The 27,123-nt window shown below is 42.0% G+C and overlaps 2 protein-coding genes across 4 annotated transcripts; both read right to left on the bottom strand.

Moving 5' to 3' along the window:
- Window positions 1-359: 359 nt before the first annotated feature.
- Window positions 360-6,594, bottom strand: LOC127421152 (ADP-ribosylation factor-like protein 4A). 3 transcript variants are annotated; one of them, XM_051663963.1, is made up of 5 exons: window positions 6,266-6,594; window positions 6,026-6,147; window positions 5,742-5,819; window positions 5,472-5,583; window positions 360-2,013 (listed from the first exon to the last, which is right to left on the bottom strand). In XM_051663963.1, exon 5 carries the CDS (start codon window positions 1,876-1,878, stop codon window positions 1,273-1,275), a length of 606 nt encoding a protein of 201 aa, XP_051519923.1. In that variant the 5' UTR covers window positions 1,879-2,013; window positions 5,472-5,583; window positions 5,742-5,819; window positions 6,026-6,147; window positions 6,266-6,594; the 3' UTR covers window positions 360-1,272. The 3 variants fall into 3 exon arrangements, with proteins under 3 accessions (XP_051519923.1, XP_051519921.1, XP_051519922.1); XM_051663961.1 differs by lacking the exons at window positions 5,472-5,583; window positions 5,742-5,819; window positions 6,026-6,147; window positions 6,266-6,594 and adding an exon at window positions 2,683-2,838; XM_051663962.1 differs by lacking the exons at window positions 5,472-5,583; window positions 5,742-5,819; window positions 6,026-6,147; window positions 6,266-6,594 and adding an exon at window positions 2,683-2,825 and having other exon boundaries at window positions 360-2,490.
- On the bottom strand, window positions 5,533-27,123 carry LOC127421033 (scinderin-like). The gene is made up of 5 exons (XM_051663748.1): window positions 26,968-27,123; window positions 22,285-22,446; window positions 21,334-21,447; window positions 5,742-5,819; window positions 5,533-5,583 (listed from the first exon to the last, which is right to left on the bottom strand). The coding sequence occupies exons 1-5, from the start codon at window positions 27,034-27,036 to the stop codon at window positions 5,533-5,535; spliced, it is 474 nt and encodes a 157-aa protein (XP_051519708.1). The 5' UTR covers window positions 27,037-27,123.

Below are 27,123 nucleotides of genomic sequence, written 5' to 3'. Positions count from 1 at the left end.
CACATGCCTAGAGCGGAGTGAACAGTTTTTCACGTCACCTGTTTTGCATGTCCCAATGGCTCTGTACAGAAACGAATTCCAGTGACTCATCTGAACAGTGCATCACACCATTATCGGAGTAAACATGCAATTATATGGTGTTATCAATAAAGAGTTTTAGTACTTTCTTCTTAAACTATAATTAGCAATGATGACTAAATGTAGCTCATCATGCAACAGGTAGTAATGAGGATTCAAAACATGTGTTTAGTATAGTTGTGGATTTATTCAAAGTGTACAAATTTCAACACATAAATATGAACATCCCCCAACACACTAGCATTGAGTGGCAGCTTGACACATTTGAATGTAGAACAATGGACCTTTCAAAAAAACACTTTATTCGAAGCAAAACATCACTTCTTTTCTGTAGTATGATAAACTCTTTAAAAAAAATGGATGCTGCAAGTTCATAGACTAGAAAAGGGAATAGCTAAAGTGCATTTAAACATCTCTTGTCGTTCAGGGAAGCACACAATCTGAGTCCAGTATTCAAGGAGTAACAGTAAGCCAAACTGCACAGACATAATGCAGGACTACTTTATCAAGGATAGACAGTTATCATATTCATTGGCACCCACTGAACTACAGCCCCAGTGGTGGGTGAAATACCCTTTCGGTGACATCTCAATCAAACATTTGTGCATTCCCAAACAAGTGATCCATAAAGCTTATTCTTGTTCCCCTGACCACCGAGACACCAAACACTTGGAGAAAAAGACTGGTGGCTAACTGGGATTAAACCAATGGGAGAGACATGTCACCTGAATGTACACATTGGATCAGAAAATTTAAGTCCATGGCAGCTTTGGTAGACAATACTTCCATTTCATGATTTTCCAGTTGTTTAAAATGCTAGGATGTGTGTGTAAAACTTCAGATGTAAGGACAACGATGAACTCTTCTTTGTCATTTACAAGTTAATTTGAAAGTCCAGTGTTATCCTTCATGAGAACTCAATGTACCACTGTCCCAATGACATTGTGCAACACTGTGTTTATGTAAAAGTTCCATGTGGTAATCTGCGTGGTCCCACCACTGCTACAATCCATCAACCAAAGAGGTCAATCAATATTGTCCTGTATCCAACCCCATCTGACTGATAAAACTCAGCCCACCCAAACAATAATTCCAGGAGCACAGGACCACAAAGGCCCATCAGCAGAGCCATCACAGAGGCAAAATGGGCACCTCTCTACAATCACGTCCTGCTTATATTCATTCAACAAACAGTCATCTTTTCCTCTTCTGCTGCCTCATCATCTTTCTCCGCTTGCCAATCATGGAGTGAAGCCTCTCCAGACCCTCTTGCAGACCTTCTCCGATGATGGCACAGGCCGGTTGGAGGTGCCAAGGTGTATGAGAGCCAAGTTCATTCAGTGCTAGCATCTGCTCCACCTCACAGAGAGGCAATGCATTGCGCAGGTCCTGCTTGTTGGCCACGACCAACATGGGCACCCCCTGGTTCTCCTGTAGCCGAGTGATCTTATGCAGCTCTGTCTTTGCCTCCTCTATGCGCTCTGTGTCCACGGAGTCCACAACAAACACAAGGCCATCCGCACACCGCGTATAGGACCGCCACAGTGGCCGGAGCTTTTCCTGACCCCCGACGTCCCAGAAATGGAAGGTCGCAGTCCGGCCTTTCCCACCCAGCGTCACCTTGATCTTTTCCGTGTTAAAGCCCTTGGTGGGAACGGTGTTCACAAACTCATTGAAGCGCAGCCGGTACAATACGGTGGTCTTACCAGCACAGTCCAACCCAAGAATAACAATGTGCAGGGCCTGAAAGGATGGCAGGCAGGGGAAGATGGCATGGGGCTCTGATAATCCATTCCCCATCTTGTTCTGCCCCTCTGAAAGGGATGAAAGCGAAGCCAGAGACTCGGGAGACCAGGTGTCGTCGCTGCTACTGCTGATGCTTCACCAAATATTTACAAGGCTTCTCTCATTCCCTTGAGAAGCTGCTGCTATAACCTGAAACCAAATGAAAAAGGAGATGACGCATGGAGGCTGCCAGTGGAGCACAGTTTTACAGCTCCCCTTTACTTTACTGTTCATTCTAAGTAAGCATGGTTTTCTCTTTGTCATTCTGAAAGGCTCACAGATTTAACCTAGCTGGGTGTCATTCAGTGCCAGTGATGGTGAATGAGGGATGAAACAGCAGGAAGACCATTAGCACATGTAGCGCCACAGGGTCACCAGCATTTCATTCCTGTTCAGAAGCAGTCTAACGCATCTGTAAAAAGCATTTTGGCGCACGTCCTACAAAAACGTGCATGTTATTTTTATTGTTAAATAGCAGTTCCTCAAGTTGTCAATGGAGATAAAAGCATAGTTTGGCCCATCAAAACCTGGGAAACACGAGTCTGTCGCAGATCTCCGTGGCCATCTGTAAAAGCGCTTGAGGAGGGGCGCATAAATAAAGACATGATTTCTATTCTTCTTCTGCCCCTAACATGTAATAAATAAAAAAGAGATGCATTATGATTATATAAGCGGGAAAGAAAGCTTTAGCTTTAGCTTTAGCTTTATTGCCAAAATAATAAGTTATTCTAAATATCATTATTGCATTGACTGATATGTGTAATCATTTCAGCTTTGTAAACAACAGCGAAAGGGAATAAATTCCAATTCAGCACTCACCTTATTTAGCGCGAATCTTGCGTTACGCATTCAGTAAGTAGACGAAAATGTTTTCGACTATTTCCAAAATATTGTTGCCATTCAAAACATTTGAGCCGACAAGTGTATCCACTCCCTCAAACAGCGCCTGTTTCACCGACTCTACAGCGAGCTGGCTCCCAGTTCATTCTAGCACAGTTAGCTCCTCCCATATTGTAGAGAAACACGCTGATTGGTCCGTCTCCATGGGCGCGTATTATTTTCCTTGGAGTCTGATTGGTGTAAAGTCAAGCCCGTCGTCTTTTTGGACACACCTCCTCACCACCTGCTCATGTCGCTCAAGGCGTTTAAAGTTTGAGAGACGCGCTTACAGGTGGGATTTTCCATTGAAAGGATAAACAAAACCTGTCGTGTGAATTCGCTTACATATATGAAAACCAATACAGTTAGTATTAACTATGCAGTGGAGCGAAAGAGAAAAAGATGAAGTCAGACAGGAGTTCATACTGTTTGCGTGAGCAATGGCCTATGATAGTTTCGTAACACCCTGCCAAAGGGAATGTGTATCAGATTGTCAAAACAATTAGCGGTGCTATCAATAAAATCCAGTACCTGTAAATCAGCCTGTCACTTCAAAAAATTAACTTAATTTAAATCTCCATTGAAAGATGCATATTCAACAAAGTCTGAAAGGTCAACAAAGACTGTACACAGAGCTTGAGGTTAGCTTGAGGAATAAAAAATAGTACAAAATAATTAATAACTTAAAAAACATTTAATTCTACCGGTAATCAGAGTCATAGAAAGTAATGTTGATAGAAAATTGACCAGAGACTTTTTAGCAGAGACGGACCACTACTATTAAAATGAATGGGAGAAATTGGAACGCTAAAACAACACGCTCTAGCGCCCAACAGATGTAGAAAGAAAGTCCCGCCTTACAGGTAAAAGAGCCAATCACCTTTTAGAGACAGATATCGCCTGTCAATCAACTCGCTAACGCGCACGCGCATTAGCTATACAAGCCGGGAAAATTGCGTGTTTTAGCGTAACCTGAGGTAAAGAAGCACAATTTACGATTCCAATATTATCCAATTTTATTGCTGATTTGAAATATGTTCTTTGATCGTAATCTTGACCAACGATTTTAAGATTTCGGTGTCCCACCCATTCAAGTAGATATGAGCTGCACTTGCACGACTGGAAACAGCCTCCCGAGAGCGTTCCAAAGATGTCCGACAGTGGACTGACTTGCTATAAATACTTTGCCATTACATTGATCCAATTGGTGTTGGTTTTATAGTGAATAACGTCCTTTTTTTTCTTTCACTTGCGCGCCACCTCGTGGTTAGGAAGAAAACACCAGAGGGACTGTGACTGTGGCGTACCCTCGTTGCTTTCCATTTCTATTACAGAAATATTCCGGGTTTAATACAAGCTAAACTCAATCGACAGCATTTCTGGCATAATGTTAATTACCAAATAAAAGAAAAAAGAAAAAAATCGACTCATCCCTCCTTTTCTTTTTTCTTAAAAAAGAAAAGAAAAAAAAGATAAAAATATGGGTTACAGTGAGACACAATTGAAGTGAATGGGGAAATTTGTGGAGGGTTTAAAGGCAGAAATGTGAATCATATAATTTTATAAAAGTACTTACATTAATTCTTCTGTTAAAAGTTGTGTATTATTTGAGCTATAAAGTTGTTATATGATTTTTTGTACTGTTGTTTTAGGGTTTATGGCCTTACATCGTCATGACGACGAAGTTGTCAAATTGGATACGTATAACTTTACGCAGAAAAGGTAAGTAAGCAATTTTATCACACTAAAATCATGTTAAAACGCATATTGTTTACATCTTGTGGCTAAACTTTTGATACAGTGTGTAGTTTAATGTTTGTGGACTGGCCCCATTTACTTCCATTGTAAGTGCCACACTGTAACCTCTTTTTTTTTTTTTTTTTTTTTGTTATCAACACTATGCCTCAAATGCTACCGATTGAGCTTAACTTTTATTGAACCCAGAATATTTACATGGTTTGTGGCTTTCTGTTTTGTCTTTTGTTTTACCTTTGATTGATCACTTATCACCAGTGAGGAATTAATTTTATCAAGACTGTCCATGCACAGTGCATGATAAAATGCCCTTAATACACATTTCACCATCGATCCAATATTGAATATTATAAAGATCCCAGTCAGCAGACCCAGACTGGTTTGAAAATGTTACAGTTTTGTAGCCTACTAAGAGCAAACATGAACAAGATGTATGTATCATAAGGACAGATAGTAAATATTCACAATAAATGCAGTTGGGTGTAAGTGCTCTCTGGTGCTATTTACTTGATTAAGTTTGGTTCAGTGTTTCTATGCCCTTTCCTAACTTTTTATGCTGTGCTTTAGCTACATTCTTTTTCTATTGTTTATTAGAAGGGCAATGTTTGATGCATATGTCTTTGTACTTCAGCAAGACTGCAGCAACATGCCTGTAAGATTTATTTGCAAGTGTTGTAATTTCGGGTTCGCCACTGGGGAGTTCTCGTGAACTCCATCGACTGACTTGAGACAAGAAAACGTCCACAAATGTATTGAGTCTGTAATTGTAGAATTGTTTTGCATTTTAAAAAGCATATTTTCAGAAATATGTTTAAAAATTAAAATGTATGTTTTGCATTCATGCATGTGATAATGTTGTGGTATGTTCTTTTAAGCATGCTGTTTAACCCGTAGCAGGCTTAAAGGGGTTTCAGTTTTACATTCAAATTACTAAGAAATATTCTTTTTATGAAAGTGTGCCTTGGGCACATTACCAGATTTTACAGTCTCAGTCCTCTCCACCTCATTGGCATTCTTTCCAATCCACACAAATACTTAAGAGATTAGATTAGAGGTCATCAGCACACTGATATGGGAAACACCATCCTGAAGAAGGTCAAGAGATATCACTGAATACTAAAGATTGTCAGACACTCTAATCAAAGGAAATTTACTGTCCTTGTAATCTCTAAGATAGTTTTAGAGTTATTAATTTTATAGTGCATAACATTGCAGAAGATAATGACAAGAGCAATCTGTCTAACCTGATCCCAGACATCCAGTAACATGACTTCATCCTCTGCCAGGTCATCTTGGTTAAACTCACCAGGTACCTCTTCAATCTGTAGTTTTAAAAATGCATTGTTAAAGCCTAAATTATACAGTATAGGAACTATATCAGATTGCAATTGCCATGAAGGTATGTCATGTTTTATATTTCCAGCAATGTCTCACAACAGGATTGAAAGCAAAAATCACCCCAATGCACTCGCCCAATTTGAATCTTAGCTTATCTTTGGTACTATTTTATCAGGTCTTTGATACTCACAGTGAACCATCCAGTTTTGTTGGAACAAGCAAACAGTCAAGGAGGTTGAGCTATATTCTTACTCTCCAATAACTCAGAAGTCTGATACTCTGTCTTTCCACCCAGAGCCTTCAAAAAGTCCTCTTTAAACAGGAAAATTAGCAATGAGTTTTTGTATGTGCAATTTTGTAGGAGTAAAGAATATGAATTGTTATACACCGCTCTCACTGATTGCTGTAATCTAGTCCAGATGTGCATTACCTGGCTCCTTGCCTTCAGTAATTGGTTTGGTTTTGCACTTCAGCTTCTCACTCTGGTACTTTGCTCCTCTTTCTTCTTCCTCACTGGCCCCCTTCCATATATATGCAACACCCTGATGTAACTTCAGTAGTATATGGGTCATTCTATAATTGCGGGACATTTGTCAGTAAGAAGAAAAAAGTTTGTTTTCCCCAAAACACAAATATGATCCAACATAGCACCCTTAAAATTCAAAATATTTGGTATTAGCCAAACTCAGGATGACTAGGTTTCAGATATATGGTGTATTTGTTAATACATTTTCATAAATATTACATACGTTTTTGTTTTTTTAAAATCGTATACAAATTTGAACTGATAATACTTGAGCAACAGTGCTGACAATCAGTTAATCCACTCTTGACACAGGATTGGATTTTTAATAAATATTTTGATCAAAGAGAGAGAACATACCTTCAAGTCCTCCATCCATTTGTTTCTTGAGTAAATGTACAATATATTTAAAAAAAAATGATAAATTTTACAATACATTACTTTGGCAGATGAGTAAAATATTAATTAAACAATACAAAGGTAAATTTAAGAAATGTTCACACGGATGCGTTTTTGCATTCCATCTGTGCATTTTTGTTGGTCTATCTACGCATGCGTCAAATGGATGCTTTTGAAGTATCTCATTTTGGCTGTGTATTATTGATTTTTCTGAAATAAACACTGCATTTTAAGGACATCGTGTCAAATTAAATGTAGTTTGAGGGGTGCCTGGGTAGCTCAGCGAGTAAAGACGCTACCACCCCCGGAGTCGCGAGTTTGAATCCAGGGCGTGCTGAGTGACTCCAGCCAGGTCTCCTAAGCAACCAAATTGGCCCGGTTGCTAGGGAGGGTAGACTCACATGGGGTAACCTCCTCGTGGTCGCTATAATGTGTGGTTCTCGATTTCGGTGGGGCGCGTGGTGAGTTGTGTGTGGATGCCACGGAGAATAGTGTGAAGCCTCCACACGCGCTGTGTCTCCGCGGTAACATGCTCAACAAGCCACGTGATAAGATGCGGAGGCAACTGAGATTCGTCCTCCACCACCCGCATTGAGTCGAGTCACTATGCCACCACGAGGACTTAGAGCGCATTGGGAATTGGGCATTCCAAATTAGGGAGAAAAGGGGAGAAAAACGAAATGTAATTTGAAACTTTAAAAAATGCGTTTCGAGACTTCTGTGTTCGGTTTGTGCTCCATCTAGATTAATATGTAGGGTACAGGGGGGCTAAAGGCACACCTTAAGGAAAATTAGCTTTTTTCTTGTCACACAGTGTCTCAAGATTTAAGAAATACATTTATTTATATTGAATAATGATGGAGCAATATAATTTGTGTGAAAAGAAATACAGAAGGTTGTTTTGAATACAATTATGTATTTTAAAAAAAAAAGGTATGAGGGAGACTTTTACCCCACACCTATGGTAAAAGGCTCCCTCACTTGGGGTTAAAGGCCCCCAGGGGATTTATATTGATATAGTGCAGATAACGGGGCAATAGTTATAGGGTACAATTTGTCAACTTATGCAAATACTTTTATGACAGCGAGATGCTTTTTTGAGTAACAAATTATAGATAATGCTTATTCAAAATAACCACTTCAGAAAAGTGTGCATAATTTCTTGTTAATTTTAATCACATTTGGCATTTCAGAACATCTCAAGTATTTTGTAAACAAAGTAATCTCCATTGTGATTGAATCAGTCAATGTGAGCCCACTTCGAACATTTTTCATAACAAATCTATTCACCCCACTTAAGAAAAACAATGTGTTTAATAGGGGCCTTTAGACCCTGCAACAGGGGGCTATTTTACCCCAAATTCTATATTTTCAATTATTGGACAGTTAATAAAAATATTTGTATATGATCACCCTTGAAATTTTTTTACAATTATAATTTATTTTGAAACAAAATACTATTTTAATTTCCAGGATATTCATTAGCTACATAAATTTACAACATTTAAAAAATAAATTATATTAGATCAAATTGCCTCAAAATCAACCTTTAGACATTACATGCAAAGATCTCATGAAAGAGGCCATATAGTAACAAACAGGTTTTTTAGGAAAGAACTGTGGTAGTTTTTGTGCTATTTAGTGTTTTGGAAGAAAATAAAATCAAAGGATTCTTTTACCCCACGGAGCATTTAGCCCCGTTGTACCCTACGCAAGAGTGTGTCCTGCTGTGTGTGTCTCATTTTGTCCTGCCTGCTCTCGGTAAGTGTGCCTGCACAGCTGGAGTTGCACTTTCTGCCCCCTGCTGATTAGGAAATGTAAAAACATGAAAGTGGTACCTTGAGCTTGAATTGCTCCGGTCGTTGGAAAATTAGTTAGTAGTGAATTTAAGCACGATCTAATGGTGCCCAGGTTCCTTCGCACGTGAAAGAGATGGGTTGGAGGTGCAGGTGCTTGTCCTCCTTGTCTAGATGTCCCATTCTTATACACAATCAGAGGCTTGTCTTTGAAGAGACTCAGCAAATGTTGTGGTTCCTTTCCTAAAGACACTTGCACCTACATGTTGACAAGACTGATAAGAGTAGGGTGCTGGATAGACATTGGAATCATAGTAAAAGCACTTAGACCCCGTTTACACCTGGTATTAAGATGTGTTTTTGGTGATCCGATCACATGTGGTCAGCGCTAAATACATGTGTAAACAAACTCTAAAACATTTTGTGATCGGATCACAAAAAACACATATGAATGTGGTCAAAAACACAAGTAACCTCATCACATTTGATGTGTAAACGCTAATCCATCTTGTATGCATCCCGGCAGCAGCAAAACGCCTCCCCTTACCTGTCAATCAATCACTGCGCTAAAACAAGAGTTTCAACTTTTTCAGTTGCAAACGGTTTAAAATGAAAATTCAAAAAAGGGAATACATATATAAACACAAGAACTTCACGGATCTTCTTCAGTGTGTCTGAAATCAACATGCAGGGAAATAGTGCACCGTTTTTTTCTGATTTTGTTGCGCTTTAATGTCATGCAGCAACACACTGACATAGTGACTGATGTATGTCGTCATGAAACAGAGTCCCTCCCCTCCAAATCTGAACACAAGTGGTCACAGGAGACCCATTTAAGTGGCCAGGTGTAAACAGTTATCGCGTTTACATGCACGTTCTTACACTGATAATGCTTAATAAGCTGACAACGCGTGTGGTCATGTAAACACAGTAAACCACGTTCCTTTATCGGTGTAAAGGCCATAAACGGCTTATGAATAACCCGGTCAACACAAGTAGATTTTTGCCCATTACAATTTTGTGTGCCATGTAAACACATCACATGGGGTTCTTACCAGCTCATCCAATATGCACAGATGTTGAGCACATGCTTCTTCACGGATTGACGTCAAAAGCAGAGAATGACATTAGTTAGAAACTATTCACTTCCACAAGGCTTACCAGGTGTAGTTAATTTGTCCTCTGGTGTAGGTATATAAAATTATGTAATAGTCCCCTCCATAAACTGCCCATATGTTTCTGGGTCTACAGGAACTTTGGTATCTCCTGTGGTATTACCACATTCTACCCTCCAAATCTGTGAAGAAGATTAAGAATATTTTTTCAAATATATTCATGTTTGGCTTTCATTCTATCTTTTATTCTGTCTTTTGTCCAGTCTTACTGACAATGAACCTGAGATGATGTTCTTGAGGGGTATTCACTAAATTTACAGTTGCACCACAAGTATTTGGACACTTAATGGATTAGTTCACCCAAAACTAAAAATTCTGTCATTATTTACACATCTTCATGTCATTCCAAACCTGTATGCTGTTCTTTTTTTCTGAGGAATACATAAAGGAGTAATGTTTAATGTGCAGATTTTCAGAGAATAATAATTTAAAGGGATAGTTCACCCAAAAATGAAATTTCTGTAATTTTCTCACCATCGTGTCATCCCAGATGTGTATGACTTTCTTCTGCAGAACACAAACGAAGATTTTTAGAATACTATTTCAGCTCTGTAGGTCCATACAATGCAACTGAATGGTGGCCTGAACTTTGTAGCTCCAAAAAGTACATAAAGGCAGCATAAAAGTAATCCATACGACTCCAGTGGTTAAATCCATGTTTTCAGAAGCGATATGACAGGTGTGGGTGAGAAATAGATATTTAAGTCCTTTTTACTATAAATCTCCACCTTTTACCAGCCCAGACCAGTAGGTGGCGATATACACGAAGAATGTGAATCGCCAAAAAACAATAGAAGAAGAATGTGAAAGTGGAGTTTTATATTTAAAAAGGACTTAAATATTAATCTGTTTCTCACCCACACCTATTATATAACTTCTGAAGACATGGATTAAACTGTTGCAGTTGTATGGATTATTTCCATGCTTCTATGTGCTTTTTGGAGCTTCAAAGTTCTGGTCAACCTTCACTTGTATTGCATGGACCTACAGAGCTGAGATATTCTTCTAAAAAATATTTGTATTCTGCGAGGAAAGAAAGTCATTCACATCTGGGATGACCTGGGGGTGAGTAAATGAGAGAATTTTAATTTTTGGATGAACTATCCCTTTAAATTTTAGTCTATTCACCAAAAAAACTGGACTTTGGAAGACATGGAATATCCACCTTTTACCTGGGGGTCTTACTGGGGAAATTGATGTGGGTGGAAGTCATTCTATAGCATTCGCTAGCTTCGGCTGCACGCATTTTAGACCCTGTTTACAACTGGTATTAAGATGCATTTTGGATGATCTGATCGCAGATGGTCAGTGCTAAATATAGATTTAAATGGGGTGAAAAACGTTTTGTGATTGGATCACAAAAAGCACATACAGGGGTAGTCAAAAACGCATTTGACCACATCGCTTTGGAGGTGTAAATGCTGTCCTGATGCGTCCCGGATGGCAGCGAAGCACCACCTCTCACCATTCAGTCAACTTCTGTGGCAAACAAAAGTTCAAACTTACATACGAATTTAAAAGGAAATAACCATCCGATCGTACAGCTTAAAAAAGCGATTAAATACCGTAGCACGAGAACCTCACGCCTCATCCTCAGTGTGTCAGTTAGCGCATTTACATGCACGTTCTTACACTGATAATGCTTAATAAGCTGACAACGCGTGTGGTCATGTAAACACAATAAACCACGTTCCTTTATTGGCGTAAAGGCCATAAACGGCTTATGAATAACCCGGTCGACACAAGTAGATTTTTGCCCATTATGCTGATTTCGTGTGCCATGTAAACACATTAACCGGCGTTCTTACCAGTTCATCCAATATGCACACATGTTGAGTGCATGCTTCTTCACGGATTGACGTCAAAAGCAGAGAATGACCTCACGCCTCATCCTCAGTGTGTCTGTTATCAACCTGCAGGGTGACAAGATGACGCACACACATCTGAGGCTGAACTAACAGAGCTGCTCCACTAAAACAACTGATAATTTTGCTCGAAATGTGCTTGGATTAAATTTCAATTGCATCTGGGAGAAACATCATGCTGGTTTTGTTAGTGCTTTCTTTGTCTTTTATGACTTTTTTGCTGGTTATTATCATTAGCATGGACTCAAGATGGTGCCGAGTATGGCTGCTGCGTTGCGAGCTCCGACACAACATTGTAGCTTTTTGTTTGTTTTGTTTACAATTCTTATGTTTTTTTGTCTTGGATGTTGTCCGCCTTATTGTCTACGACAGACAAACACTTTTGGACATTGGTTCTGCAATTACACACCGTAAACCGGACTTCAGATTCCTCAATGCCAACCCGCTGTTTACAAACACGCCAGCGGAGCCCTTAGTCTGGGCAGCCAGGCCGCAGAAACGCAGAAGGAATAGGGGAAACAGAGCCGGCGTTCTCATCAGAGTAAGACGTTGCGCAAATCGACCCCCACTACCCAGTATTCTACTGGCAAATGTTCAGTCTCTGGACAACAAGCTATGCGAGCTGAGAGCGCGGATCTCTTTCCAATGAGAGACGAGGGACTGCTGCATTATCTGCCTAATAGAAACTTGGATGTCTGCGGAGATTCCAGACTCAGCCATCGAACCCGTGGGGTTCTCCGTGCACCGAGCGGACAGAGCAAATGACCTCTCAGGTAAAAGCAGAGGTGGTGGTGTATGTTTTATGATCAACAAATCCTGGTGTTATCAGAGGAACATACATTCTATCAAGTCTTTTCTTTTTCATTTCTCATGCTTCTGTGTCGACCATTCTGGTTACCGAGGGAATTCACAGCGGTCATTATCACAGCTGTGTACATCCCGCCACAAGCCGACACAAACTGGGCACTCAAGGAACTATATGGGATTATAAGCAAGCAGGAAACCGCGCACCCTGAGGCCGCGTTTATTGTGACCGGGGACTTTAACAAAGCCAATCTCAAATCAATTGCACCAAAATACTACCAACACATCAGTTTTAACACACGAGGGGACTGGGTTTTGGACCATTGTACTCTCCCTTCCGGGATGGCTACAAATTCCTCCCCTGCCCACCATTTGGCAAATCGGACCACTCTTCCATTCTGCTTCTGCCCACTTACAGGCAGAAACTGAAACAGGAAGCACCCACCCTCAGAACAATTCAGTGCTGGTCGGACCAATCAGACTCTACGCTACAAGACTGTTTTGATCACGTGGACTGGGAGATGTTCCGGTCTGCCTCTGACGAAGACATCGAGCTTTACGCTGATAGTGTGTAGAGGATGTTGTTCCGTACAAAACAATATGGATCTACCCGAACCAGAAACCTTGGATTAATAGCGATGTTCGCGCGGCACTTAATGCGCGGACCTCCTCTTTTAATTCCAGGAATGCGTTGGAGCATAAACAAGCCAGTTATGCCCTCCGAAAAGCAGAAAATCAGAGCAGCAAAATGCCAGTACAGGAACAAGATTGAAGGACAGTTTAACACCACCAACTATAGAAGCATGTGGCAGGGAATTAATATCATCACGGACTTTAAAGGGAATAAAAACTCCGCCGTGAACACCACTGCCTCTCTCCCGGTTGAGCTAAATACATTTTAATGCACGTTTCGAGGGAAATAACACCACCCTCATGGAAAGAGCTCTCGTGGCCGAAGTTACAGAGGTTAGTTTACTCTCCATCTCTGTAGCAGATGTAACCCGATCCTTCCGACGGGTGAATATCCGTAAAGCCGCGGGTCCAGATGGTATTCCGGGCCACGTCATCAGAGCATGCGTGAACCAACTGACATTTTCAACCTTTCCCTCTCTTTGTCTGTAGTTCCCACATGCTTTAAAACATCCACCATTGTGCCTGTACCAAAGCAATCCAAAATCACTTGCTTAAATGACTGGTGTCCTGTTGCTCTGACCCCCATCATCAGCAAATGCTTTGAGAGACTAATCAGAGATTACATCTGCTCTGTGCTACCTCCATCACTGGACCCAATGCAGTTTGCTTACTGCAACAACCACTCCACTGATTATGCCATTGCATCTACTATACACACTGCTCTTTCCCACCTGGAAAAAAGGAACACTTATGTGAGAATGCTGTTTGTAGACTACAGCTCAGCATTCAACACCATAGTGCCCTCCAAGCTTGATGAGAAACTCCGGGCTCTGGGCTTAAACAGCTTGCTGTGCAGCTGGATCCTGGACTTCCTGTCAAGCAGATGCCAGGTGGTTAGAATGGGCAGTAACATCTCCTCATCACTGACCCTCAACACTGGTGCCCCACAGGGCTGTGTTCTCAACCCACTCCTGTACTCCCTGTACACACATGACTGTGTGGCAACACACAGCTCCAATGCCATCATTAAGTTTGCTGATGATACGACAGTGGTAGGTCTGATCAATGACAATGATGAAACAGCCTACAGAGAGGAGGTGCACAGTCTGACACGCTGGTGTCAGGAACACAACCTCTCCCTCAACGTCAGTAAGACAAAGGAGCTTGTGGTGGACTTCAGGAGAAGAGAAAGAGAACACGGCACCATCACCATCAATGGAGCACCAGTGGAGAGAGTCAGCAGCTTCAAGTTCCTGGGTGTCCACATCACTGAGGAATTCACATGGTCTGTCCACACTGAGGCTGTTGTGGTGGACTTCAGGAGAAGAGAAAGAGAACACAGCCCCATCACCATCAATGGAGCACCAGTGGAGAGAGTCAGCAACTTCAAGTTCCTGGGTGTCCACATCATTGAGGAACTCACATGGTCTGTCCACACTGAGGCCGTTGTGAAGAAGGCTCATCAGCGCCTCTTCTTCCTGAGACGGCTGAGGAAGTTTGGAATGAACCAACACATCCTCACACAGTTCTACACCAGCACTGTAGAGGGCATCCTGACTGGCTGCATCTCTGCCTGGTACGGCAATAGCACCACCCACAACCACAAAGCCCTGCAAATGGTGATGCGAACTGCCAGACACATCATCGGAGGTGAGCTTCGCTCCCTCCAGGACATACATACCAGGCGGTGTGTGAAAAAAGCTCGGAGGATCATCAGAGACTCCAGCCATCCGAGCCATGGGCTGCTCTCACTGCTACCATCAGGCGGGCGGTATCGCAGCATCAGGACCCGCACCAGCCGACTTCATGACAGCTTCTTCCCCCAAGCAATCAGACTTTTGAACTCTTGATCTCTCACAATCAATATACATCAGCACTGCACTTTATTAATCTTATTATCTCACACTGGACTGTCATAATTATATCTCTCTTAACAACACACTGGCAACTGACTATCAACCGACAGCCTGAATATCAATACAGTACAATACAAACTACTATACATTTTATATATACTATATATACTCTTTTTTTTATAGTATAATGTGTATTCTATATTGTGTTTATTGTATAATGTACATTGTATGTTATTATTTGTATATTGTGTTGTGTGTGATGATGTGTATATTAGATTTTAAATTGTGTTGTGTAAATCTGAAGTTTATTGTAAATTGGTATATGTCTCATCACTGTCATGACTGCTATGTTGCTCGGAACTGCACTCAAGAATTTCACACACTATTGCACTTGTGTATATGGTTGTTTGACAATAAAAGTTATTTGATTTGATTTGATTAGTAACACATTGACATAGTGATTGATGTACACTGGCGTCCAAAAGTTTGGAATAATGTACAGATTTTGCTCTTATGGAAAGAAATTAGTACTTTTATTCACCAAAGTAGCATTCAACTGATCACAATTTATAGTTAGGATATTAATAATGTGAAAAATGACTATTACAATTTAGGGTTCTCATCAAAAAATCCTCCACGTGCAGCAATGACAGCTTTGCAGATCCTTGGCATTCTAGCTGTCAGTTTGTCCAGATACTCAGGTGACATTTCACCCCACGCTTCCTGTAGCACTTGCCATAGATGTGGCTGTCTTTTCGGGCACTTCTCACGCACCTTACAGTCTAGCTGATCCCACAAAAGCTCAATGGGGTTAAGATCCATAACACTCTTTTCCAATTATGTGTTGTCCAATGTCTGTGTTTTTTTTTTTTTTTTTTTTTTTTTTGCCCACTCTAACCTTTTCTTTTTGTTTTTCTGTTTCAAAAGTGTCTTTTTCTTTGCAATTCTTCCCATAAGGCCTGCACCCCTGAGTCTTCTCTTTACTGTTGAACATGAAACTGGTGTTGAGCAGGTAGAATTCAATGAAGCTGTCAGCTGAGGACATGTGAGGCATCTATTTCTCAAACTAGAGACTCTGATGTACTTATCCTCTTGCTTAGTTGTATATCTGGCCTTCCAAACCTCCTTCTGTCCTTGTTAGAGCCAGTTGTCCTTTGTCTTTCAAGACCTTTGGATGAAATCTTTAGTTTTTTGGCAATTTCAAGCATTGTATAGCCTTCATTCCTCAAAACAATGATTGACTGATGAGTTTCTAGAGAAAGCTGTTTCTTTTTTGCCATTTTTGACCTATTATTGACCTTAAGACATGCCAGTCTATTGCATACTGTGGCAACTCAAAAACAAACACAAAGACAACGTTAAGCTTCATTTAACGAACCAAAAAGCTTTCAACTGTGTTTGGTATAATGGCAAGTGATTTTCTAGTACCAAATTAGCAATTTAGCATGATTACTCAAGGATAAGGTGCTGGAGTGATGGCTGCTGGAAATGGGGCCTGTCTAGATTTGATAAAAAATGACTTTTTTCAAATAGTGATGGTGCTGTTTTTTACATCAGTAATGTCCTGACTATACTTTGTGATCAGCTGAATGCCAATTTGGTGAATTAAATTACTAATTTCCTTCCGAAACAGCAAAATCTGTACATTATTCCAAACTTTTGGCTGCCAGTATATGTAATCACGAAATCAGACACCCTCTCCTCGAAATCCCAACACTGCAATGAAGAAATGAACGTATGGTGCAACAACAACTGTGTGTACTTGACAACGAAAGTAACGCCCACATTTCACGCTAAGCATCACGGGACGTAGGATAAAGTTGGATAGCGCACAAGCTATATGGACATCTTTTATGATATGTTTATGTTATTTGTCCTTCTTGGAGCTTGATAGTCATGGTCAATATGAACTTTCATTGAGTGCATTTACATGCATGATCTTACACCGATTATGCTTAAGTCGACAGCGTGTACAGTCATGTAAACACCTTAAACGTCTTCCTTTTATTGTTGTAACATCATAAATGGTTTAAAGCACAGGTAGATTTTTGCAAATAGTGTTGTGCAAGCGCATGTTTCTACACGTTTTGACGTCAAAAACAGAGAATAATCAGATGATTTCAAATCTCATATAAACGCAGTTTTCTTGCATTGTCAGATTTTTTGAATAACCTGATTTCTGGTAGTTATGAATGAATTGATGTACATGTAAACGTGCCCATTCTATGGTAAAGAGGAGCATGTACATTCTTAAAAAAAAATCTACATTTTTCAAAAATTATTCCACAGAATAAATAACAGCATATGGGTTTGGAGCGACATGAAGTAAACAATGACAGAATTTTCAATTTAGCTTGAATTATTTCTTTAAAAGCATTGGATAGAAGGTTGGAAAAGTACGATTTCTCACAATGATTTTCTTAGATCCCATAGAGCTATCTTGTTGCACTGTAAAGTCGCTATCTCAGTGTCTTCCAAAAATCACCCAGCAGCTTATCTGAATTTTAGCTTTCAGTTCCCTATCTGTCACTCACTCGACGTTGTGTTGATGTAGTGACACTAGGGGTCACCCTTGGGAGCCCGAGACACCTTTGGTCTTTGATAAAAGGCCAATGAAAATTGGCGAGCTGGTATGCAACCACTCATTCAGATTTTCTCTTCGGAGCCGAACGGTCATGCTCACTGAGCTGAATTCCTACGGCTGTTCATTCACCTCTGCTTGATCTGATGGCGCATTTCAGCGGCTTCTCCCCCCTCTGCACTGGTGCACTGCAGAGAACGCCCCTGGGTGCTTCGGCAGAAATAAAAGAGTATATTTCTCTAAAAGAGTATATTTCTCTAAAAGAGCGGCACACACGGAACGTCTTTTTAAAGACGCGTCTTTTTGAAGATGCCTTTCCGTTTGTGTGTTATTCCTGGTTGCACTCGTTATCTCTCGCCCTCTGACGGCCACGATCACTGTCTTTCATGTCTGGGCGCTGCTCACATGGAGACAGCGTTCGTGGCTGGGTTATGTACTCATTGCGAGAACATGTCCATGGCAACGATGCAATCGCGGCTTACCTTCGTAAGAACGCAAGCCACCCCAGAGGCTCCCCACCTCGGTCCTTCTACCTACGGGTATGAGGCCAGCGCGGCTAGCACTGGGGGCGATTTCGAGACCCCAATGGGACCACCTCCGCCGGGTATCCCCCCACGGACATCCCATTCCCCAGCACGCTCGTCTGCCCCGATCGGGCTTCCGGATGAGTCGTTCCTGGGATCGTGGGATCGCTGCGCCGCTCACAGCCATGCCCCACCCCCGTTCCTTTCTTCCCGGAAGTGCATGAGGAGCTGAAAAGGTCGTGGAAGGCACCTTTTACTGCCCGGTCCCGATCTTTCAGCTCCCCCGCCCTCACTACCCTCAATGGTGGGGCGGCCAAGGGCTATTCGGCAATCCCCCCGGTGGATAAGGTGCTCGCGGTGCACCTATGCCCGCAGAGCGCTGCCACCTGGCGGGGGCGCCCAAAACTCCCGTCCAAGGCCTGTAGGTTTATGTTGTCCCTGAAGGCCAAAGACTACAGTGCCGCTGGACAAGCCGCCTCTGTCCTGCACGCCATGGCTCTCCTGCAAGTCCACCAAGCCAAGGCACTAAAGGAACTGCACGAGGGTAGTTCCACCCCGGGATTGATGCAGGAGCTGTGCTCGGTGACCGACCTCGCTCTCCAGGTGACGAAGGTCACGGCACGGTCTCTCGGGTGGGTGATGTCCACCTTGGTGGTCCAGGAGCACCAACTTTGGCTCAACCTGGTCGAGATGGGAGAGGCCGACAAGGCACGATTCCTTGGCGCCCCCATTTCCCAGGTTGGCCAGTCTGGTGACACCATCGAGAACTTTGCCCAGCAGTTCTCAGCGGTAAAGCAGCAGACAGAGGTTATCTGGCACATCCTGCCCCGGTGCGGCTCAAGATCCCGCACCCCGTCTGCTCGTCGCCAAGGGCATCCCCCTGTGGTGACTGCACCGGCTCCGCCGCAGCCTGCCCCTGCAGCCCGGCCCCGGTGTGGAGCCCACCGCAGGAAGCAGATGCCACCCATCTCACGGCCGACAAGAACCCGCGAAAGGCTTCGAAGCGCCCCTGAGACGGCGACCCAGGAACGACGAAACCCGCTGCTCTGGAGCTGGTAATCAGACCACTCCATCCCCCAGTGGAGGGTCGGGAGGAGAATCTTTTGTCACCTTTGCATTTATTTGCACCGCAGGCCCAAGTGGCTGCGGTACCCAAGAGTTCAGCAAGAGCGGTTTCCTCACGACCACCGTCCACCACTCCATTTTGGCAGGTTTGGCACTCCAGCGGCGGTCTCCCCGCCCCTGAGTGCCCAGCTGTGGCACAAATCCACCCCCGATGTGACAGTCTCCACGGGTCACGAGGACAGGCCTCTTCCTCCCCCGTCCCAGGCTGTTCCGGGGGTGGTCACAAGGAGCCAGGTAAGTACTTTGATGTCCCTGAACTCAGCAGGGCCATGACACAGTGTGGCACCTCAGGCTCCGCCCCGCCGTGAGGCCCCTCACGCCGGTACGTCCGAAGAGATTGTCCCCCTCTCCCGGAGCTTGGACACGTGGCTTGCGCTTTCCAATCCGTCGTGATGGTTAGTCTGGACCGTCCGACTCAGTTACGCGATTCACTTCGCCAGGCGTCCGCCCAGGTTCAGCGGCATCCACTTCACCTTGGTGAAGGGCGAGAACGCTGCTACCTTGCGCGCGGAGATCGCTACCCTCCTACAGAAGGATGTGATAGAGTCTGTCCCTCCGGCCGAGATGAAGAAGGGGTTTTACAGCCCCTACTTCATTATACCGAAAAAAGGCGGTGGGTTGCAGGCAATCTTGGACCTGCGAGTACTGAACCAGGCCTTACACAGACTCCCGTTTAAGATGCTGATGCAAAGACGCATTCTAGCGAGCGTCCGGCATCAAGATTGGTTCGCAGCGGTAGACCCGAAGGACGTGTACTTCCACATCTCGATTCTACCTCGACACAGACCCTGCCTGCAGTTTGCATTAGAGGGTCGGGCGTATCAGTACAAGGTCCTCCCTTTCAGCCTGTCCTTGTTCCCTCGCGTCTTCACGAAGTTCGCAGAGGCAGCCCTTGCCCCGCTAAGGGAAGTGGGCATTCTCAACTATCTCGACTATTGGCTAATCCTAGCTCACTCTCGGGATGTGTTGTGTGCACACAGGGACCTGGTGCTCTCACACCTCAGCCGACTAGGGCTTTGGGTCAACTGGGAAAAGAGTAAGCTCCTCCCAGTTCAGAGCATCTATTTTCTCGGCTTGGAGTTGGACTCAGTCTCGTTGACGGTGCGCCTCACGAACGAGCACGCACAGTCGGTGCTGGCCTATCTGAAGAGGTTCAGACAGAAGACAGCGTTTCCACTGAAACTGTTTCAGAGGCTCCTGGGGCATATGGCATCCTCAGCGGTGGCCACTCCACTCGGGTTGATGCATATGAGACTGCTTCAGCATAGGCTTCAGACTCGAGTCCTGAGATGGGCATGGCGCCGCGGGACACATTGCGTGGCCATCACACCGATCTGTCACCGCCTCTTCAGCCCTTGGAATGACCTCATGTTTCTACGCGCAGGCGTTCCCCTAGAGCAGGTCTCCAGGCGCGAGTCATCAACTGCCTCGAGTTGCTGGCAATTATGCTCGCCCTGCGGAGGTTTCGGCCATTGATCCAGGGCAAGCATGTGTTAGTTCAGACAGACAACACGGCAATGGTAGCATATGTCAACCGTCAAGGCAGTCTGCGCTCCCGTTGTATGTCACAACTCACCCGCCGTCTCCTTCTCTGGAGTCAGCAGCACCTCAAGTCGCTGCGAGCCACTCATATCCCGGGCGACCTCAAAACTGCAGCGGATGTGCTGTCACGGCAGGTTACCCTCAGGGGAGAGTGGAGACTCCACCCTCAGGTGGTCCAGCTGATTTGGAGTCAATTCGGGCAGGCACGGGTAGACCTGTTCGCCTCCCAAGAATCCTCCCACTGCCCACTCTGGTACGCCCTGACCGAGGCACCTCTCAGTATAGACGCGCTGGCACACGGCTGGCCCCCTGGACTTTGCGAATATGCATTTCCCCCAGTGAGCCTACTTGCACAGACCCTGTCTAAAGTCTAAAATTGACTTGTTTACCTTGTAAAGTTTGCCATTTTCCTGTTTGACATGTCAGCAACCACATCCTCATTATCTTCACCTTCACTGAGTTCAGGCATTGCACCAAGAACATATGATGTGCAAAAACATGAAATTTAATTGCTTAAAATCTTCCAGCTAAAACAGATATTGTACTGCCTATAGCAAACATTGATTTAACTGTAAAGTTCTTTGGGGAAAAAAAGCAAGTTCTACCAGATACCTAAGGTTGTGTGAATGCAAATCTCTCAAACTTCAGACCATTTATTGGGCTTTCATTTGTTACCTTCTTCATCTCAGCAGGCTCGTGTCCTTCCTCTACGACCACAAGTTGGGCCCTCCCATTCCTCTCATTGTCTTGAATGCCAGCAGCCACATGGGCAGCCTTGAGGCGTTTAAACTTGAGGTTGCACATTGACCCACACCAAAGAAGACAGATCTGTTTCAAAATTCTGTTGGTCTAGGTGAGATGCGCTCATACTTTTTAAGTTCATAGTCACATTGATAGATTTCCTAGGTAGATCTCATTCTTGGTCATTAACTTGGTGACAAATGCTTCCTTAAGATATTATTATAAGTTTTGTGTTGCATGCAATGTATAAACAACAAGCCAGATTTTATCTTTCTAGAGAGTTAACACTATTCTTTTTTTTTTAATTGTATCCCCTTTTCTCCCCAAATTGGAATGCCCAATTCCCACTACTTAGTAGGTCCTCGTGGTGGTGCGGTTACTCACCTCAATTCGAGTGGCAGAGGACAAGTCTCAGTTGCCTCCATTACTTATGCTATTCTCCGTGATCCACGCACAACTTACCACACACCCTATTGAGAGCGAGAACCATTAATCGTGACCACGAGGAGGTTACCCCATGTGACTCTGCCCTCCCTAGCAACTGGACCAATTTGGTTGCTTAGGAGACCTGGCTGGAGTCACTCAGCATGCCCTGGATTCGAACTCACGACTCCAGGGGTGGTAGTCAGCATTAATACTCGCTGAGCTACCCAGGCTCCCCTGTTAACGCTATTCTTGTTAGAGATAACAGTTTGAGATATTCTTAAAATCTCTTCAGAAACTCTTGAAGAGTTGTGAGATTACTAGTGTCTTCTCTGTTTGCTCTCCAATTAATCTCATTGCATACTTGGTGATTGGTATATTAAAGAGATCTCACTTGTGATTTTTCTTTTACAGGACTTCTTTTCTTACAGAATTTAGGTTTGCTGATGCAGCAAGTCTTACCACGCCCATATCTACTATGAAGCAGTAGCCCTTGTTGAAGCTGGCCCAGGCAAAAGACACTTCTGTGGCCTGGACAGTCCATCTGCCTTTGATGTGGAAGAGTCGCTGGGCAGTAAGATCATTGGTGACCACATGATGAAATCCTGATGCCATACCTCCTGTCTGAAAAGGTAAGAACATAAATGGAAATACTGTAAAAAATAAATTATAAAATAAAAAAAAAATATCACTTAAATTGTAAAGTGTTTATGCATCATGATAGCATTTGCTTTATGACAGTAAACAAAACACACACAAAAAAACATTCTTATTCTATTACAGTTACTGTGTTAATGTTGTACAGTAAGATATTACAGTAACAAGAAATTAATGAGAATCACAAAAAAATCAATAGTGAAATTCAGGGGGAAATGTGCTTAACTGTCATGAAAATAATGTCATAATGCAGGGGTCATGTATGAACTGATCATTTTTACACAGTTTTTTGTTTTAGTCATTGTTATTTGAAGAACATCTTTTAAATTTAGTCAATATTTTGTCATGTCATATTAATTTTCGTCAGTTTTACTCTGATGAAAATGGCATATAATTTTAGAAAATGATATATCTCAGTTGATGATAAAGTGCAAAATGACAAAAACATGCGTCAACCTGTAAAAGACCAAACTTTAAATCAAGTATTCAAACATTCAGAAAAATGTACAAGCATTTATCAATTTAATCATGTACTGTATCAGACATATAATTCTTAATGCTTTAGAAACTGTTATTCATCTTCCTTGTTTTAGTCAGTTTAGCATTGCATGTAGCATGTTTTACAGAGCGTATTCACAACGCAGCTTATGCATTCTGGCTAGAACGTAGCTTAGTTCAAGTTCACATGATCATTTGCTTCATTGTCTGTGCAGATGTAAGGTAATATTACATACATGTGGATTTAGTGATTTAATTTCATTTATAAATTGTAGCATTTTTAGTGAGGTAATTAACATATTTGTAAAGCGGTTCATTTTGCTGGTGTTCAGCTCTTTCTGTTCACGCAGCTCAAGAGGGGAAATGCACAGCAAACAATTCTTTCAAGATGTTTATTTTTCTATAAACAGATGTTTCTCTAGATGTTTCTTCTGTTTTTGCACTGTTAATATATTGCAGTATTATTATTGTTTTCTCATATTTTCATCAAAAGTATGTTTTAATTAAAATCGTTTAATTATCGTCATGATGAGTCCTTTTTGTCTTGTATTCATAACTGTTGATGAAATAATAATAATAATTAAAAAAAACCTTGTCAACAGACATTTCCATCAATAATTGCATTGACGAGATTAACTCTGAGTAGACAGGACCCATTGGGAAATACCAATAAATCAGCTCTGGCAATTTCTTGTAATGCAAAGTTGTAAAATTACCAGAAAAGTTCAATTTTGATGCTCTAAGTAAACAAAACTGTAAGATTAACGGTTCCAGCACATACAAGATCAGGATGTGCTAATGTAAGAAGTCTGAAAATGCTCCACCATCACAAGAAAATTGTCAAAAATGACACTACAGAGTTTCAAAGAATTTTGGTGCTGATGTGTGAATGGTAGCAAAATGGATAAAATATGGAAAGCTGACGTGAATAGCAGATGTGGTACATTTATCAGAAAAGTCAATCCGGTTTCGTGTGCGAATTTGGCCATTGTACAGCCTGTTTTTACATTTGATGACAGCCAATACTTGCTGTGTATATTCTCTCACCCAGCATCAATTTTTACTTTTTAAAATCTGCTGTATTAGCTGATGTCTGTGACCACATATGTATTGTGTGAGGTCGAGACTGCAGCATATTGTCGTTAAAGGCCGCCTATTAGATGCTGTCCACTTTGTGGCAAGTTTTATTATGGTAAATATCTTGGCAACAAAGACATGATGAGCAGAAACCTCATTAAGCAATCCATTTCAATTGTAAGTGGTTAATGATTTATAATGGTGTCAGTTTGTTTGTATGTGTGTGGTTTGTGGCGGAGTTAAAACGGAGAGACAACACAAGGCCAACATTTTCATGATATTGACGTCTCTGAAATGTTAAATGGATTAAAGAAAGTGGTTTTACTCTGCAGAGGAAGGAAACTGCATTAAGTGCCTCTTGTCTGTGCACATGGCTTCTGGTAACTACATGACTTGATTTTTTTTTTTTTTTTTTCAGATTATTCTGACTAACTGGTGACTTATGGCAACTAATTGGTTTATTTCTTTCAGAATATACTGAGAAACTGGTGACATTCACAAATAACAATCTCACATTTCTCTCTTTTTAACTCTTGCTGAGTTAAAGATTTCAAAACCATATTGATCATTATTTTGTTTTATTTTAAACAAGCTTCCTGTGTTTTGCGCTATTTTGCAACTTGACAACAGAACATTGTTGCTTGAAATAGCTGTGACAGATTTCTGTAGCAACCAGGCTTTAAAAAAATAAACATAAAGCCCTGATGAGCTTATCTGTCAGCACATTAGTCAAAGTATTTTCTATAGACCTGATCTATATTTTCCACATAAGTATGTGAGTTTTGAATGTCTTATTTCTTGTACTATACAGATGAAAGGTCAGTATTAATATCAGCTCACTCATTTCCCTCTCTGAGTATAAACTTTACAACCTTCACATTACTGAAGCGGTTATTATGTATTTTATAGGGGCCATACAGTATACTCCTCTGCTGGTGTATTAACACTATTGCTCATCTGAGTATCATGCAATCTAATTTTTCATTGATTTTTCTTAACCTTTAAAAAGTGACTTAGATCTTGTGGGTTTTGTATTATTACTATTTTAATTGTCTTAAATTCATGCATGAACAAAAAGTTGTGAACACCCTACATTTTGACCTTACATGCATGCTGAGATCATTTTCCTGTTGTAACTGCAGAGTCATATGCACGTTTCAACACAGATGCAGACAGAACAGTATAGAGTGCATTCAAAAATTATTCAGACACCCTAATTTTTTTTCACATTTTGTTGTGTTGCAGCCTTATGCTAAAATGCTTTAAATTATAAAAAAAAGTCACATCAATCTACACTCCATACCCCATAATGACAAAGCAAAAACCTGATTTTTGATAACTTTGCAAATGAAACTTTGAAAAAATGAAATACCACATTGACATAAGCATTCAGACCCTTAACTCAGTACTCAGTGGAAGCTCCATTGGCAGGGATTACAGCCTCAAGTCTTTTGGGGTATAATGCGACAAGCTTTGCACACCTGGATTTGGGGATTTTCTGCCATTCTTCTTTGCAGATCCTCTCAAGCTCTGTCAGGTTGGATGGGGACTGTTGGTGGACAGCCATTTTTAGGTCTCTCCAGATATGTTCGATTGGGTTCAAGTCCAGGCTCTGGCTGGGCCACTCAAGGACATTCACAGAGTTGTCCCTAAGCCACTCTTGCATTGTCTTGGCTGTGTGCTTAGGGTCATTGTGCTGTTGGAAGGTGAACCTACGCCCCAGTCTGAGGTCCTGAGTCCTCTGGATCAAGTTTTCATTAAGGATATCTCTGTATTTTGCTGCGTTCAGCGTTCCCTCAACCCTGACCAGTCCCCCAGTCCCTGCCACTGAAAAACACCCCCACAGCATGATGCTACCACCACCATGCTTCACAGTCAGGATGTATTGCGCAGGTGATGAGCGGTGCCTGGTTTCCTCCAGATGTGACACTTGGAATTGAGGCCAGACAGTTCAATCTTCATTTTATCAGACCAAAGAATCTTGTTTCTCACAGTTTGAGAGTCCTGTAGGTGCTTTTTTTTTTTTCAAATTCCAAGTGGGCTTTCATGTTTCTTGCACTGAGGAGAGGCTTCCGTCTGGCCACTCTGCCATAAAGCCCAGATTGGTGGAGTGTTGCTGTGATATGGTTGTCCTTCTGCAAGTTTCATCCATCTTCACACATGATCTCTGGATCTCAACCAGAGTGACCAGCAGGTTCTTGGTCACCTCTCTTACCAAGGCCCTTCTCCCCCGATTGCTCAGTTTTGACCTTATATAGACAGGTGTGTGCCTTTCCAAATCATGTCCAATTAATTGAATTTGCCACAGGTGGACTCCAATCAAAGAGTAGAAACATCTCAAAGATGATCCAGAGAAATGGGATGCACCTGAGCTAAATTATCAAAGAACCTGAATACTTATGTCAATGTGATATTTCAGTTTTTTCTTTTTAATAAATTTGCAAAGTTATCAAAAATCTGGTTTTTGCTTTGTCATTATGGGGTATGGAGTGTAAATTGACGTGAAAAAAGTATTTAAAGGATTTTAGCATAAGGCTGCAACATAACAAAATGTGAAAAAATTAAGGGGTCTGAATACACTGTTAAATCTAATTCGTTAACCTTAAAAAAGCATGTAAACCAATTGCCTTAAAAAATATCTAAGAACATACACTAGGAATAGTTCACTTTACATGAGCCAAATAAGTATTTACTTGATGTTTAAGGCAATTGGTTTCCTCACTTTGTTTAAGTCAACTTGTTACATTTTACAGTGATGCACTGTATATTATTAGATGATGTATGTATGTTAAAAGTCATGCACAATATTAAACATAAGTTTAAAAGAAACTTAATACATAGTCATTTTGATGTTATTGATTTCAGCCAAAAGATGCAAGCCCATTTCTTAAGTTCAGAAGAATGTTTGCTTACACAACCAGTAATGCCAGTCATAGAAATGTGAGTTCTTCTGTTTGACAGTGTTGAGCACCAGGTAGGCATCACCTACATAGAGGTTCCCATGCAAGTTGTCAGGCACAGAAACCAGTTCCATGTTCTCAATCCTCAAGATCTGGAGACCAGCACGCT

This window comes from Myxocyprinus asiaticus, chromosome 30, assembly GCF_019703515.2.
Source record: "Myxocyprinus asiaticus isolate MX2 ecotype Aquarium Trade chromosome 30, UBuf_Myxa_2, whole genome shotgun sequence".
Lineage (NCBI taxonomy): Eukaryota > Metazoa > Chordata > Actinopteri > Cypriniformes > Catostomidae > Myxocyprinus > Myxocyprinus asiaticus.
The sequence above is the reverse complement of the archived record's forward strand: the minus strand, read 5'-3'. Positions and strand labels throughout refer to the sequence as shown.